This window comes from Urtica dioica, chromosome 4 (genome assembly GCF_054948205.1).
Source record: "Urtica dioica subsp. dioica isolate 48M chromosome 4, U.dioica_male_clone48M_v1_H2, whole genome shotgun sequence".
NCBI lineage: Eukaryota > Viridiplantae > Streptophyta > Magnoliopsida > Rosales > Urticaceae > Urtica > Urtica dioica.
In genome coordinates this window covers 6,603,423-6,616,216 of record NC_142759.1, presented here as the reverse complement: position 1 = coordinate 6,616,216, position 12,794 = coordinate 6,603,423, and the positions used below count along the sequence as shown (strand labels likewise).

The 12,794-nt window shown below is 33.2% G+C and overlaps 1 protein-coding gene across 2 annotated transcripts; it reads right to left on the bottom strand.

The window, feature by feature from the left end:
• Window positions 1-11: 11 nt before the first annotated feature.
• Window positions 12-5,285, bottom strand: STY17 (ACT-like protein tyrosine kinase family protein). Of its 2 annotated transcripts, XM_089613318.1 has the most exons (16): window positions 4,820-5,285; window positions 4,245-4,359; window positions 4,038-4,135; window positions 3,838-3,957; window positions 3,237-3,291; window positions 3,002-3,112; window positions 2,849-2,899; window positions 2,141-2,310; window positions 1,957-2,064; window positions 1,754-1,827; window positions 1,356-1,531; window positions 976-1,071; window positions 797-877; window positions 636-689; window positions 414-548; window positions 12-310 (listed from the first exon to the last, which is right to left on the bottom strand). In XM_089613318.1, exons 1-16 carry the CDS (start codon window positions 5,035-5,037, stop codon window positions 233-235), a joined length of 1,740 nt encoding a protein of 579 aa, XP_089469444.1. In that variant the 5' UTR covers window positions 5,038-5,285; the 3' UTR covers window positions 12-232. The 2 variants fall into 2 exon arrangements, with proteins under 2 accessions (XP_089469444.1, XP_089469445.1); XM_089613319.1 differs by lacking the exon at window positions 12-310 and having other exon boundaries at window positions 438-568.
• Window positions 5,286-12,794: the final 7,509 nt, after the last annotated feature.

The window sequence follows — 12,794 nt, the reverse complement described above, 5'->3', positions numbered from 1 at the left end:
CTTTTGACATATAATGAGAATAGTTGAATGAATTGTAAGAAATGTTAATCTATATAATGTCAGAGACAAGTTAGATTGTAACTGGGGCCCTGAATATAAAATGAAGCACGCTCAAATTGAAAATGAAAAAAAAAAAAAAAAAAAAATTCTAAAAAATCACGTGTCAATTGTTTGAAAAAACAACTTTACATCGCAAATTAAAGACGAGCTGTGCTACTCCATTCTATTGCAGTTAGTGATTGTTCCATCTCAAAGACGAAAAAAAGCCTCCAGATGATCGGTCCTTGCGCTTATCTACTTTCATATTAGGCTGTCCAAGAAAATCCCCGGAACTTGTTAAAATCGGCTACAATATAAGCAAAATTGGCACGAAACAGAAACAAGATGAATATATAAAGAGTAATAAAATGTACCTCCTTTGCTATATTTTGAAGAATATCCGTGATTTCGGAGAAGCTCGGTCTCTGAGCTGAATTTTTCAGCCAGCACCGCTCTAGCAGATCAGCAAGCTTTGGATGAGTGTTCTTCGGAATTGTAGGACGGAGTCCCTGGTAACCGAGTCATATTACTGGGATCATTGACAAAGTAAACGATTTTAGGGACCAAAGTGCAAAACTGAAAACAGGCGGACGTACCTTCTGCACCACACCAACCGCTGCTTGTAATGGTGTTAAGAGAGCATATGGGAGCTGTCAGACAAAATTTAGGGGTTATCGAGATCGGAAGACGAGAAAAAAAAAAGAAGAAGAAGAAATAAAGAATTCGAAGAATTTGAATACACGATGCTACTTCATACCTCTCCGGTTAGAAGCTCCCACAGGACTATTCCGAAACTGAAGATGTCTGCCCTGTGATCATACGGCTTGTGTTCAATTACCTGCATTCAAAAATCAAAAACCCGTTGTGATAAAGAAGAACGAGGTAATCAGACCAAACAATTTAGAGTTTATGATCATATGGGAAAGGAGGGAATACCTCGGGAGCCATCCAACGGTATGTTCCGGTCTCTGCGGTCATGACTCCAGTTTGAGCTTGTACTCTTGCAACCCCGAAATCAGCGACCTTAACAACCTGATTTGTGATCGTCAAATGAAGCTATTAGGAATTTTCTCACAGAGATGCATGATATAGAAATAAAGAGACAGCTAAGTAGCATTTAAATGAACATGTGTGATTAGATAACTTGAAATCTCAAAAATGAATAATGGAAATATATAAATGTCCGAGTTCGATACAGAGAACAATCTTAGTTGGCATATCCAATGTCTCTCTTTTTTTTTTCTTTTTGGCACTAATTTGTCTTAATTCCATATAGTTATTTGCCCGAGTGCAATAAAATCCTGTGATAAACTTACTTCATTTTCATCCATCAGAAGATTAGCAGTCTTGAGGTCCCTGTGGATTATGTTATTCTGGTGCAAATAGTTCATTCCCTTCGAAACATCAAGTGCAGCTTTGAGTAGTAAAGGAAGCTTAAATACACCATTGTGCTTATGCAAAAAGTCATATAAGCTCCCTTTAGACATAAACTCTGATGAATCAAAGAGGAGAACCATTAGGTTGATGTAATGTGTAAACAATACGAAGCGATATTATTTTGTCTAGCTTATGATTTACGAACACCCACAAACAATAAATAGCAAAGTGTCTAGATAAAATGAAGTACAACAACATTCCCAATCAGACTTGCGAGGAACAAACCCAAAATTTTAGTATATGGGAATTTGAAAATGATTTTTTTTTTTTAAATTACCAGTGACAATGCATAAGTTAGGTTGTCGTGTACATGCTCCGATAAATTGCACCACATTTTTGTGCCGGATTTTCCTGCACAAGTCAAGATAAACTTTTGAGTGGTTGGAAAATACAGAATGCGCAGGTTGGAAAATTCATTTAGGATCCTGAAAAAGTTGGGACAAGTCAACTAACAACTACAACTAACATACGGAAACGAACCTCATAATATAAACTTCCTGTGAAAAATCACGGAGCATCTCTGCACTAATGCGCTCGGCTTTGAGGACTTTGATAGCAACATCCTGACTGCAATATGTGCCTCGGTACCTAAGATAATTCAATATAAAATTTCAGCTAAATTATCATACCACAAGAAACCTTGAATCACGATCATGGAACTTACAGATCACCAAAAGTTCCGGATCCAACTTTTTTATCCACTTTCAGAAGCCTAGTGTCAATTTCCCAAACATCTGTCTCATCGATCGGTATCTCTACGGGGCAAGGGAATGGTTCACTCTTTATCTGCTTTTGCTCTCTAATAGCAGCAATTGGATGTTGACGTGGTTGCTCCTATATACCATTAAACAATACATTCAACAATCAAATCAACAGGACTGTGGGACAAAAACTGTTTATTATTATGATTTTGTTTTTGCTCTAATGCTTATTATTAGGCTGGTAAAGAAAGTTTGAGCTTCTATAGCAAGCTGAATTTATTCCTTACACTGATTTGACTCTTGCTAGTACTATTGGAAGATATAAGGCAAGCTGAATTTATTCCTTACACTGACATGACTCTTGCTAGTATTATTGAAAGATATAAGACTTACAAAATAGATTTTGTAAGTTTTCAGGACTTTCAAGATGCCTGCTCTCTCTCAAGGAGGAATCACCTCCTTTCACTCGCTCTGATAATTTTCGTGTCCACTTCGTTCGCACTAATTCTCTCTGTGTTCGCACTAATTCTCTCTGTTTATAGATTAACATATTACTAATATCATCAACTCCCCCTTTAACTGCTACAACTATCTCTCCCTTAAAATTTAAGATCCCCTAGCAGAAACTAACACATCGGTAGTAACATAAAAATTATGTGGATTCAAATTACCTGGTAATTTAACAGTTCCTTCTCCAACGCAGCTTTAAGATCATAGGTTTCCTAAATATTTCCAATATTCATCCAAAAAAGTGTGAGCGGCGTTGGTCTACAACTGCATTAAGTTCTCTATGATTGGTACAAGAAGCAATTTTTGCATCATACCTCATGAGCCCAACCTTCAACAACAAAAACATCAAGGGAGAATCCATCAACGGTTGAAAATGCATGAGCTTCTTGAATGTTCAGTCCCATGTCAGAAAGTAATGAAGTTAACTGGAAAATCGATTGAAAATGCACATTATCTACAACTGATCCAACAATGAGATAGGACAAGGAAATGAAAATTACATAAAAAAAAGGTTAAAGAATGTACTTGTTAACATAAAACTTTGATTACCTCGCTAAGGAGTTTAGGCTTGTCAATTGTTGAAAAAGTGATCTCATGCATGGGCCTACATGATCGATTAGAGACAATCGTCAAAAGAATCAATGGAAAACAAAGGTAAACCATAACTCCACAGAAACTTCCATGATAAATACAGTAATTATTTACTAGCTAGAAGCAGGTATCTATATGAATCTGAGCATTATTTTACTTGAACAAAAAAAAAAAAAAAAAAAAAGATTTCTTGTCATGACTGTGATATATTGCAAGCAGATCCCATTGTGTATACAATTATAATTTGTGTGAGAACAAAAGAACGAGAGAAAAATAAAATTATACTGGTGCAGATATATTTTTTAATCTCCATGCTACTCAAATTCATCTCAGTGGTGGAGATATGAGCAAACTCCAATGTTAAAACCCATGTAGTTCTACATGATGTCTAAGAGGGGTGAAAATGACCCCACAGATCACCCCAAAAGCCTAGTCCTAAATTTTTTTTTTTTTTTTGTTTATGGATTATTGACAAACACCCACATAACATGAATAGAAAACCCACTTAAATTGTAATTTGGACTACCCACTGACATGAGTTAAAAATAATATTTATTACCTATGGGAGGAAAGCTTGTCACTCATTACGGTATCCCCATCTTCAACCGAATGTCTATTGGCTTGAAGTGCAAGTGCTTCAAGATTCGGTGATGAACCGAAGGTTGGAGGTGGATGAATCCTGTTTGAGGGCACAAAGAAAGGTCAAATATACAATGAAACAAAAATTGGAACGTCCAGTCACAGAAAGTATTTCCATACCCTTGTCTGCCAGGATCATAAGAACTTTGTGCATCTTCTTTTGTTGAAGCATCTGAATGGACAGAATCCATAGGATTTCCATTGAATACAGGGTAAACCTGCACCGAAGAACATATACACGAATTACATACGAAGCAATCAGTACCTCATATTCTGGTGATGAATATGGGGCCAATAGATTTTAGCGCTTATAACTCGAATAATTACCTGCACAATTCGAACATCAAAGGTCGGTCGGTTTGCAGGATCTTCTGCCAGTTTGAGTAACCTCTTGTGAAGAAGCACATCTTCTGCTCTCTCTACATTCACGTCCAGTGCGTATCTGCAATAATCAAAATCTTAATAGAATTCCACAATAAACCAAATAAACCCTTTTCCAAGTAACTTTGGATTAATTAAAAAAAAGAAATTCAAAAGTCGAAATACCAGTAGGGGAAGAGGATCGATAAAGGAATCCTATTGTCATTAACAATAAAGATTCCGGATTTTAGAATCAATTTATTCATTTATCATACAACATTTATTAAAAAATAAGGATAAATAAAACGTAGCAGCTCTTAAGAATCTAATGTTCGATGAAACCAGGAAAGAAAAAGAAAAGCCACAATGCTAAACCCAAGAAAAATAAAACCCTTAGTCGTATCAAATTAACACTTTTCCAGAGGATAATTTCGCTAAAGAAATGCAAATTTTGCAAACTCGAAAACAAAGATTCATCGAATGAATCTCAAAACCGTCAATCCAAAAAGAAAACGGAAATAGATCGATCGAGTCGAAATTACCGGGCAGGTAAGCGATTGAAATGAAGCCAAAGCTGATCGTCGAAATCAGGAAGAGACGCTTCTTCGAAATCGGATTCTTGAACTCGCCGAAGCACTTCGTTGTAGACCTCGAGCTTTTGCCTGTGGCTTCGCTCTTGTTGCTGCTGATGGTGATGTGGCTGTGATGACGAGAACACGGCTCTGCTTCCGCAACTCTCCGCGTCTTCTTCGATCGCCATTGACAATCAAACGAATCTTCTCTGGTTACAGCAGGTACTAGAAATATCTATCAATATATGCGAGTATTTCTGTGTGCGCGTAAAATCAAATTCAAGAAATGAAATTAGGAAAAAGAAGAAAAGAAAAAAAAGGGAAGGAATCGGTGAAACGGTAGAGGATTGAAGAAAAAGAACGAGATTCTTGTTTTTATTGTTTTGGTTCGTCGTTTATCTCTGTATCTATTTCTGTCTCTCTCTCTCTCCTTGCAAGTAGTGGTGTCTTTATTACGAGCAGAAAGCTACTACAGTTGTGTCCACGTCATCTGTGGGACCCAGACCTGGTTGGTGATGTGTACTGTGTGGTCCACAAAAGGTTTCTCGCGTATTTGCCGCCAATGCTAGTAGATAATGATATTATATTACTCGAAAAATGCTTTTTTTCTTCCTCCATCGCACTAATAATAAAATAATTTAAAATGCAACTTACACGTTAATTTCTAAGAAACGTTTAAATCGTCGAAAAAGTATTTTATTTCAAGTATTTTAACACATGCATTTTTACCATGAAGCTGCAACACATATTTAAAATGTCAACTTGATCGGTTGGATGATTAATTCTCGACTATATTAGCCGGTGATAAGTGGTGTTTCCGACGTGTTCATGTAACATTTTTGCTACTTACGTTACGATTAAGCATTAAGAAGATGTTTAAATTTCATGGGATTAAAAATAATATTTAAAGCTTTTATTGTGAAAATAATATATTTCAAATTATAAAAAATATTATTCTTGATATTTACAGTTTTTTTTTATAAATTTATTTATAGTTTACATTTTCATTTATAAGAAACATATGATCTCAAATAATTATTTATGATTTGATTTTTTTTTTTTTACAAAGATCTTGAAACATTCACTAGATTTATTTTTTAAAAACATAATTCTTTCGATTTTTCTAGTTTCCTTTACTTTTTCTCTGTTTAATTGGATCTATTTTATTGTAAATATATTCGAGTCTAAGCTCGTAGTACTCGGTACTTATGATCAGCATAAATTAATTTTTGTTTAGACAAAAAAAATATTGTTAGGAGTTTTGTTCATCAACATCTCTTATATTTGATACATTTCTAACACGTTTATAATGATGTACATTACTTCTAATATATATATATGCATGAAGCCAATAAAGAACCAGAGGGAACTATAGGCCTCCTCAATTTTTCTTTTTTGTAGCATTTTTTTTAATTTTTTTTACATTAGCCCCCTAACTTGAATTCTTGACTTCCTCCCGAAGATATATATATATATATATATATATATATATATATATATATATCTTCTTCCTCATTATAATTAAAAACAAACTGATATATTTTCTATTTTCCCCTTTAAATGGTTTAAACCTTGTAGATATATTTTCACAGATTTTGACTAATCGATTCATAGAGAAGATATCGTGGATAGAAATCACTATCATTTAACTAAAGTATCAACCAAAGATACAATATAAAAGATATTTAGGCAGTGTAAATTTGTTTAAAAACATTGCAATTTTTTATTTCAACGACGTATGCGTTCCGAGTCTGGATAAGATAGAAAATGGTTCCCGAGTTCTGGATAAGATAGAAAATGTCAAATAGAAGAGATATTTTTGGGTACAACAAAAAATTACTAATTTTAGTGTTAGTTCTTTTACAAGATCACCAATTACTGAAATATTTCTATAAATAGAAATACAATAGAGTTTGATTTTTATATTTTAGCTTTTAATAATATATTGAATGAAACACATTAAAAAATTGTTACAAATCTGAAATATGATATTTTTCGTTAGCAAGGAAGATTTGTATAAATTTAAAAATCCCCAAAATAAATGTTACAAAACAAAAGACACTCTAAAATTATACAACTACCCTGTAATTTGAAAACGACCAATTTTAAAAACCATATAAAATATTAAAAACTCAATAAAAATAAAAACATGTAGATAACAATAAGAAGATGAACATGTAGAGTCACTCATACTCAGCTACATATCCACATTAACATAAGCTAATTAATTCCCATTTGTGCCAAATTTAAGATTAACACAGCACGTACGTGGTGTAGTAGCAATATATAAAGTCAGCGAGGCATACATAAAATTATCCTCAATTTGTTGGCGAAACAACAAAACAAATCGGAGGAGCAAATTTAATAAAGATGCAAATCTAAAGTGATCATATCACTAATATCCCATTATTTTTTATTCCAAACATTGATAATTTCAAAGTGGCCGACCAAATATTCAAGATAAGTAGGCAATTCGGTTGCAAGAAATAGAAGTTGCAAAGAGATTTGCCACGGATATCTGACGAGGCTTGAAACTAGAACGCAAAAGAAGAAGATATTTAACGCATATCAGCAGGCGAATTATATTGTTATTTGTATAATTAATCACGAGATATAATTTAGAAATCCTAGATCTTCCATTGATTTATTAGATTCATAAGGTGGGCATGAATATTTGCGAATAGAAAGCGAAAAAGACACTCAGAAATTGAACAACGAGTTACAATATAAAGCAAAACAAATAAAATCAAATAATCCGCATTGCGAAAACTTGCTCGCCTTCGAGTCATGTGTGTTGATGATGTTTATTGTTATTTTTTGGGGTGAATTTTATAAAGAGAATGTTAGTTTTAAGATTATTAACAGTTTTTGTTTTTTGAAATTGTGTGTTTTGCTCTTAATGTTAGGAGTTTTAGCTATTTTAATTTATCTTTTGCAATTCAATTGTGTAAGCTTTGATGATTTGTCCACAATATAATGGTCGTTTTTGCGTTCGTGGGTTCGTAACTCGAGTTTTGATTTAAGCCTTTTGGCAATGCAAACATTCGAGGGTTTTCTCCACAATTTGTGGTTCTCGAGTACTTCGGTTCATTCACTAACTTTTGAGGATTTTTAGAAAGTGCCAGTGAGTTGTTCGAGTTCTAATGTGTTTATTCAGTTCGTCGGAAGTTCTCACACAACGTGCTTTTATCCAATTCTAGTATGGAATCATTGTTGCATTTAGGTCTCATTCTATCTTAATAAAAGATGTAACATATTTGTACTCTTGAATTTTATACTCATTTTCTATTAAAAAGCATTGAGCTACTTTTTGTATCCATATTTGGTCCAACGTCATAATTTTTCTTTTCATTTTTGCCCCTTAAAAAATAAACTCGTACCAACTCTGATTTTTTTTAAAATTTTTTAGATTTTTATCATATATGCCCCTCAACCGCCTAGGTAAGAAATAAGCGTCCGGAACGGTTACCATGACACTCAAAAGCACACTATCACACATGTATTTCCACCGAATGTCTCCATCACATGTCCATCTAGCATTAACCGTCCACGCGTCATCATTTAATTTTCATACGTCACCAACCGCAAGAAACCATTGTCACTTGTCACTCGCTCGCACGTTTTTTTTTATCAGCATCCAAGTCTTGCGCCGTCTTCGTGCTTCTGTCCTCTCATGCACCGTTTTCGTGCTGATGGTCGAGGTCATCATCTAAGGGACTAACAAAGCACGCTTACTTGATTAAATTAGCATCCTCGCCTGACTCGTTTCATGAAATTTCTTTATATGTTCTTCAAAATAGCACAAACTTGTCACATTATCTCAAGTGGCATCGACAATTCATACCTCTTTTCTAATAATGAATCAAGTACTCAACTCTTCAATTATTTTGTTATGGCCATGGATTCAACGATCAATCACCTTCTCAATTTTCTTGTCAAACTAACACCACCTAAAAGCAAGGATTGACTTTTCGGAGAAACCGACCGGAAACTGGCCGAAAACCGCCTTACCGGAGAGTACCGGTACCGGTTCGACATTTAGCAATTTTCGTTCCAATTTACCGATGCTTTCCGGCGGTTTCCGGTACTTTTCGGTGCTTTCCGGGGTTTTCGTTCGTCGCAAGCTTTTTTTGTCAACTTTCCTTGGTTTTCGGTAGGTAAGTTTCGGGAGTTTCTCCAATTTTTGGATTTTTTTCATTTTTTTTTATCATTTTTAACTTTAATCCATGATTTCAAGGATTTGAGCAATGAATATGAGTTTATTAGTTGTTTTGTATGGTTTTCTATGTATTTTTAGGTTTAATCCGAATTAAAATGTTGATATTTAATCCGAATCTGAGTGATCTTTTAGATGATGATTATGATGTTCTTGAGTGGATGTTCTTGAGATAAATATGATGATTAATGATATTCTTGAGTTTAATATGATGATTTGATGATGAATATGATATTTGTAATGATAAATTAATATCATGTATTTGTTGTATGACCTATGAAGTTTGAAGAACTATGAAAAGTATGTTTATTTTTGCAAAATATTTGTCTGAATACCCATCGGTTTCATACATTTTTTTATCGATTTCATCTACGGTAAGCGGTTTCCTGCCGGTACCGATTTTTTTTTTGTCTGAATACCCTTCGGCTTCTCCTCCGATAAGCGGTTTACCCCCAAAATTGAAGTCTCGATACGGTTGCGGTAGGGCGAACCTTGCCTAATAGAACCCCATATACAAATTAGCCTCCAAAGGTCTCTCATAAACTCATCCACGTTCTCTACCCAAATCCGTTTCGGACTCTTAGAGCCAGGAGTTGTGGGCCGTGCTCTTCGCTCGACAACAACATATAAGGAAAATATAACGGGCTAGGTCGCTTGAAACGTCAACATTGCTATTTACCCAACGTTTTAAATAACCACTAAATCTGACGTGACAAAATTAATTTATGTTCATTTATGTTATTTTTTTAATATATTTATATACCATTAATTTCTTTTAATGACTATTTTACAAAATTATTAGAACTTTGGCTATTTATCAAAATTTAAGTTTGTACGTGTGGCGGAGAGGAATGGACCGTAGTCGAGTAAGAAGAATTCGCAGAACAGTATCCTTTTTTTGTTATAAAAGATGACACTATTCGGGAACAATAAGAAATATTATATAAATGGAAAACTCTCTATTAGATAAAAAATGGAAAAGATTAGACAAAACTCTATAAAAAATAGGTCACACTCTCTTTATTTTAATCTAGTTCTTGTTGTTGAGACAAGAGTTTTTCCCTGTTTTAAAACTCTTTATCTTTCTTTGACTTGAATAATTGGGTTTAGACATTACTTTGGGGATTTTTTATCCTTTAATCAAAATGGCATTAGAGATAAGCTTTCAGGCAGAGTGTCTGAGATCCTTGAGAATACCTCAAGTGATATGGGGTTTCACCGCCGAAAAATCCTAGATCACGTAAATCGATTGGATCGACGACTTCACAACACTGCAAAACATTTAGACCAAAAGAGAACGACCTCAGTGTAGTTATGGATTTAGACCAAAAGAGAACTGCCTCAGTGTAGTTATGGAGATTAGCCCGAGAAGAAAAAGAGACAGTATGCGAAGGGATAAATCTTTTTTCTTTTCTTTCTTTCTTTCCTTTCTAACTATTTGTTCTCCTTTGATATATACACACTCATGGATATATATATATATATATATATATATATATATATATATATATATATATATATATATAGGCCCGGCCCAAACGTAAGGGTTGTAAAGCTTGTGCTTTAGGCCCACTCATAAAAGGGAGGCCCAAAAAATTGAAATCCATACTAATTTGATAAAAATAAATAAATTAAAATAGAAAATGTTAGAACTTGGCCTATCGGTCAAAGATACCAAAAGCAATGTAACCGACTATAAAAGACAATAAAAAAAGCTATTGCTAACAAAAAAAAACAAAAGCCCATCTTTTTATTTAAATTTTTAACCATTTTTAGATCTTCAATCCTACCATTTATTTCTTTACAAAATGAAACATTACTTCTCTTGGTTCTGTTTTTCTTGTTTTTTTTTTTCACTTTATTATTTTATCCCTTTACATATTTTATTTAAATTAGTTTGTGTGTGTGTGTTTTTTAATCAATGTGCATTGCCATTGTTTTAATTTAGTTTCAATATAATCAAAGATTAATTATGTCCATTTTAAAAAAAATTAAATTGAGAAAATGATACAATTAGAATAAGTAAAATGATGAGAAAAAATTTGATTCCATCTAAAAAAGAGATCTTGCTGTCTGTTCAAAAAATTAAAAAAAAAAAGAAGTTAATTTAATGACAAAATTTTGAATTTCGCTTTAGGCCTCAAAATCCATTAAGCCGGCCCTATTTGTTTGACTTATGTCATTCTTTCTTTCATTTGGAACTATTTATTTCTCCTTTGATATATATATATATATATATATATATATATATATATATATATATATATATATATTTGACTTATGTCATTGAATCATTCTCAATTGGCATCAAACTTCGTTCACATAAAGAGAGGTTAACCAGCTGGGTTGTAAACGCAAGGCTGCATGGTAAAGAGGAATCAAAATGATCAAAAATATTTTTAATGGATAGAAGGCAAACAGACAAAAAACATCAACCCATATCTACTATTTTAGTACTTAAGACTACGCCATCCTTTAATCAATAAATGAAGGAAAGCTTTATACGTATGTATATACATACTCTGTTCTAATTGATTTGAATGTTGCATACATTGCCTTTGATTGACAATGATTTTTTTTTTCCTGAAAGATATACTGAAATTTAATTACGAAATAAGATTATGTAACAATAATTCGTTTAATTGTAGTAAAACTCTATATCTCTTGTTCTCTCGCTTTTTAGAATAAAATTTTCATATATAACAATAGAATTAGTTCAACTAATTTTATCTAGTAATTATATAAAAAAATATGAGGATATTAATTTTAGACTTTCAGTCACTTAATTAACACAAAAGGAAATTCGTTAGTAAAACCTATATAAGAAAAAGACTACTCTTTGCCTTGTTTGGTAGGAAAGGTTAAAAGGGAGTGGATGAATTCTTTTACAATGAAAAAGAATAAAAAAAAATGATTAAATAATTTCTTAGATATATATTTTGTAGAAATGAAAAAATGCTAGATGGATGGATTATTTAGAGGGTATATTTGAATTGTGAATCATTTCAAATCCTTCATATTTTCTTTCTCTCCTTCCTACTAAACAACAACGCATATAAAATCAACAAAAAAAACCCATCTCTCTCCTTCCCATTCCCCTCTACCAAACAATAATTTAAGATTTTAATTCTCCAGGAATCTCGCTTTTTCCGGAATATTGAGACTTCAATTTCTAATTTAGATTAGCGGATGGCTTTTGTCTGGAGGAAGAAAATTTCTACTAATGGGCATTTTTCCTAGTTGCCTTCATAAGTTTCCACCAAGTTTGTCGCCAATTTGAGACACTTGATTCTTTAAAGCCATAGACCGGAGCTAGAAGACATCGTCGTCCCCTCAATTGCGCATGTTTTCATCGTGCAAACCAATGTTGGTCAATACTCAATAGCAGCACCATCTCCTATATTATGCCTTGAAGAGGACTCGAACCTCCACGCTCTTTAGCACGAGATTTTGAGTCTTGCGTGTGTCTTTAACTCTTTTTTCACTTGTTATTTTATATCTTAGAATAGTTTTCAAGTTCATTCATTAGATCATAATCTCGAATTTAAGAAACGATTTATTTATTATAGACATGGATCCTAATTGGAGTAGACCTTCGATAACAAAGCTTTCAAGAGATGCCAATTGTACGTTGCTACATGCTATCGAAAAATATTGACAACACACCGCTTTTGTTATGATTGAGTTCGTGATATTCTTTGAATTTTTTAAGAAGTTTAAATTCTCTCT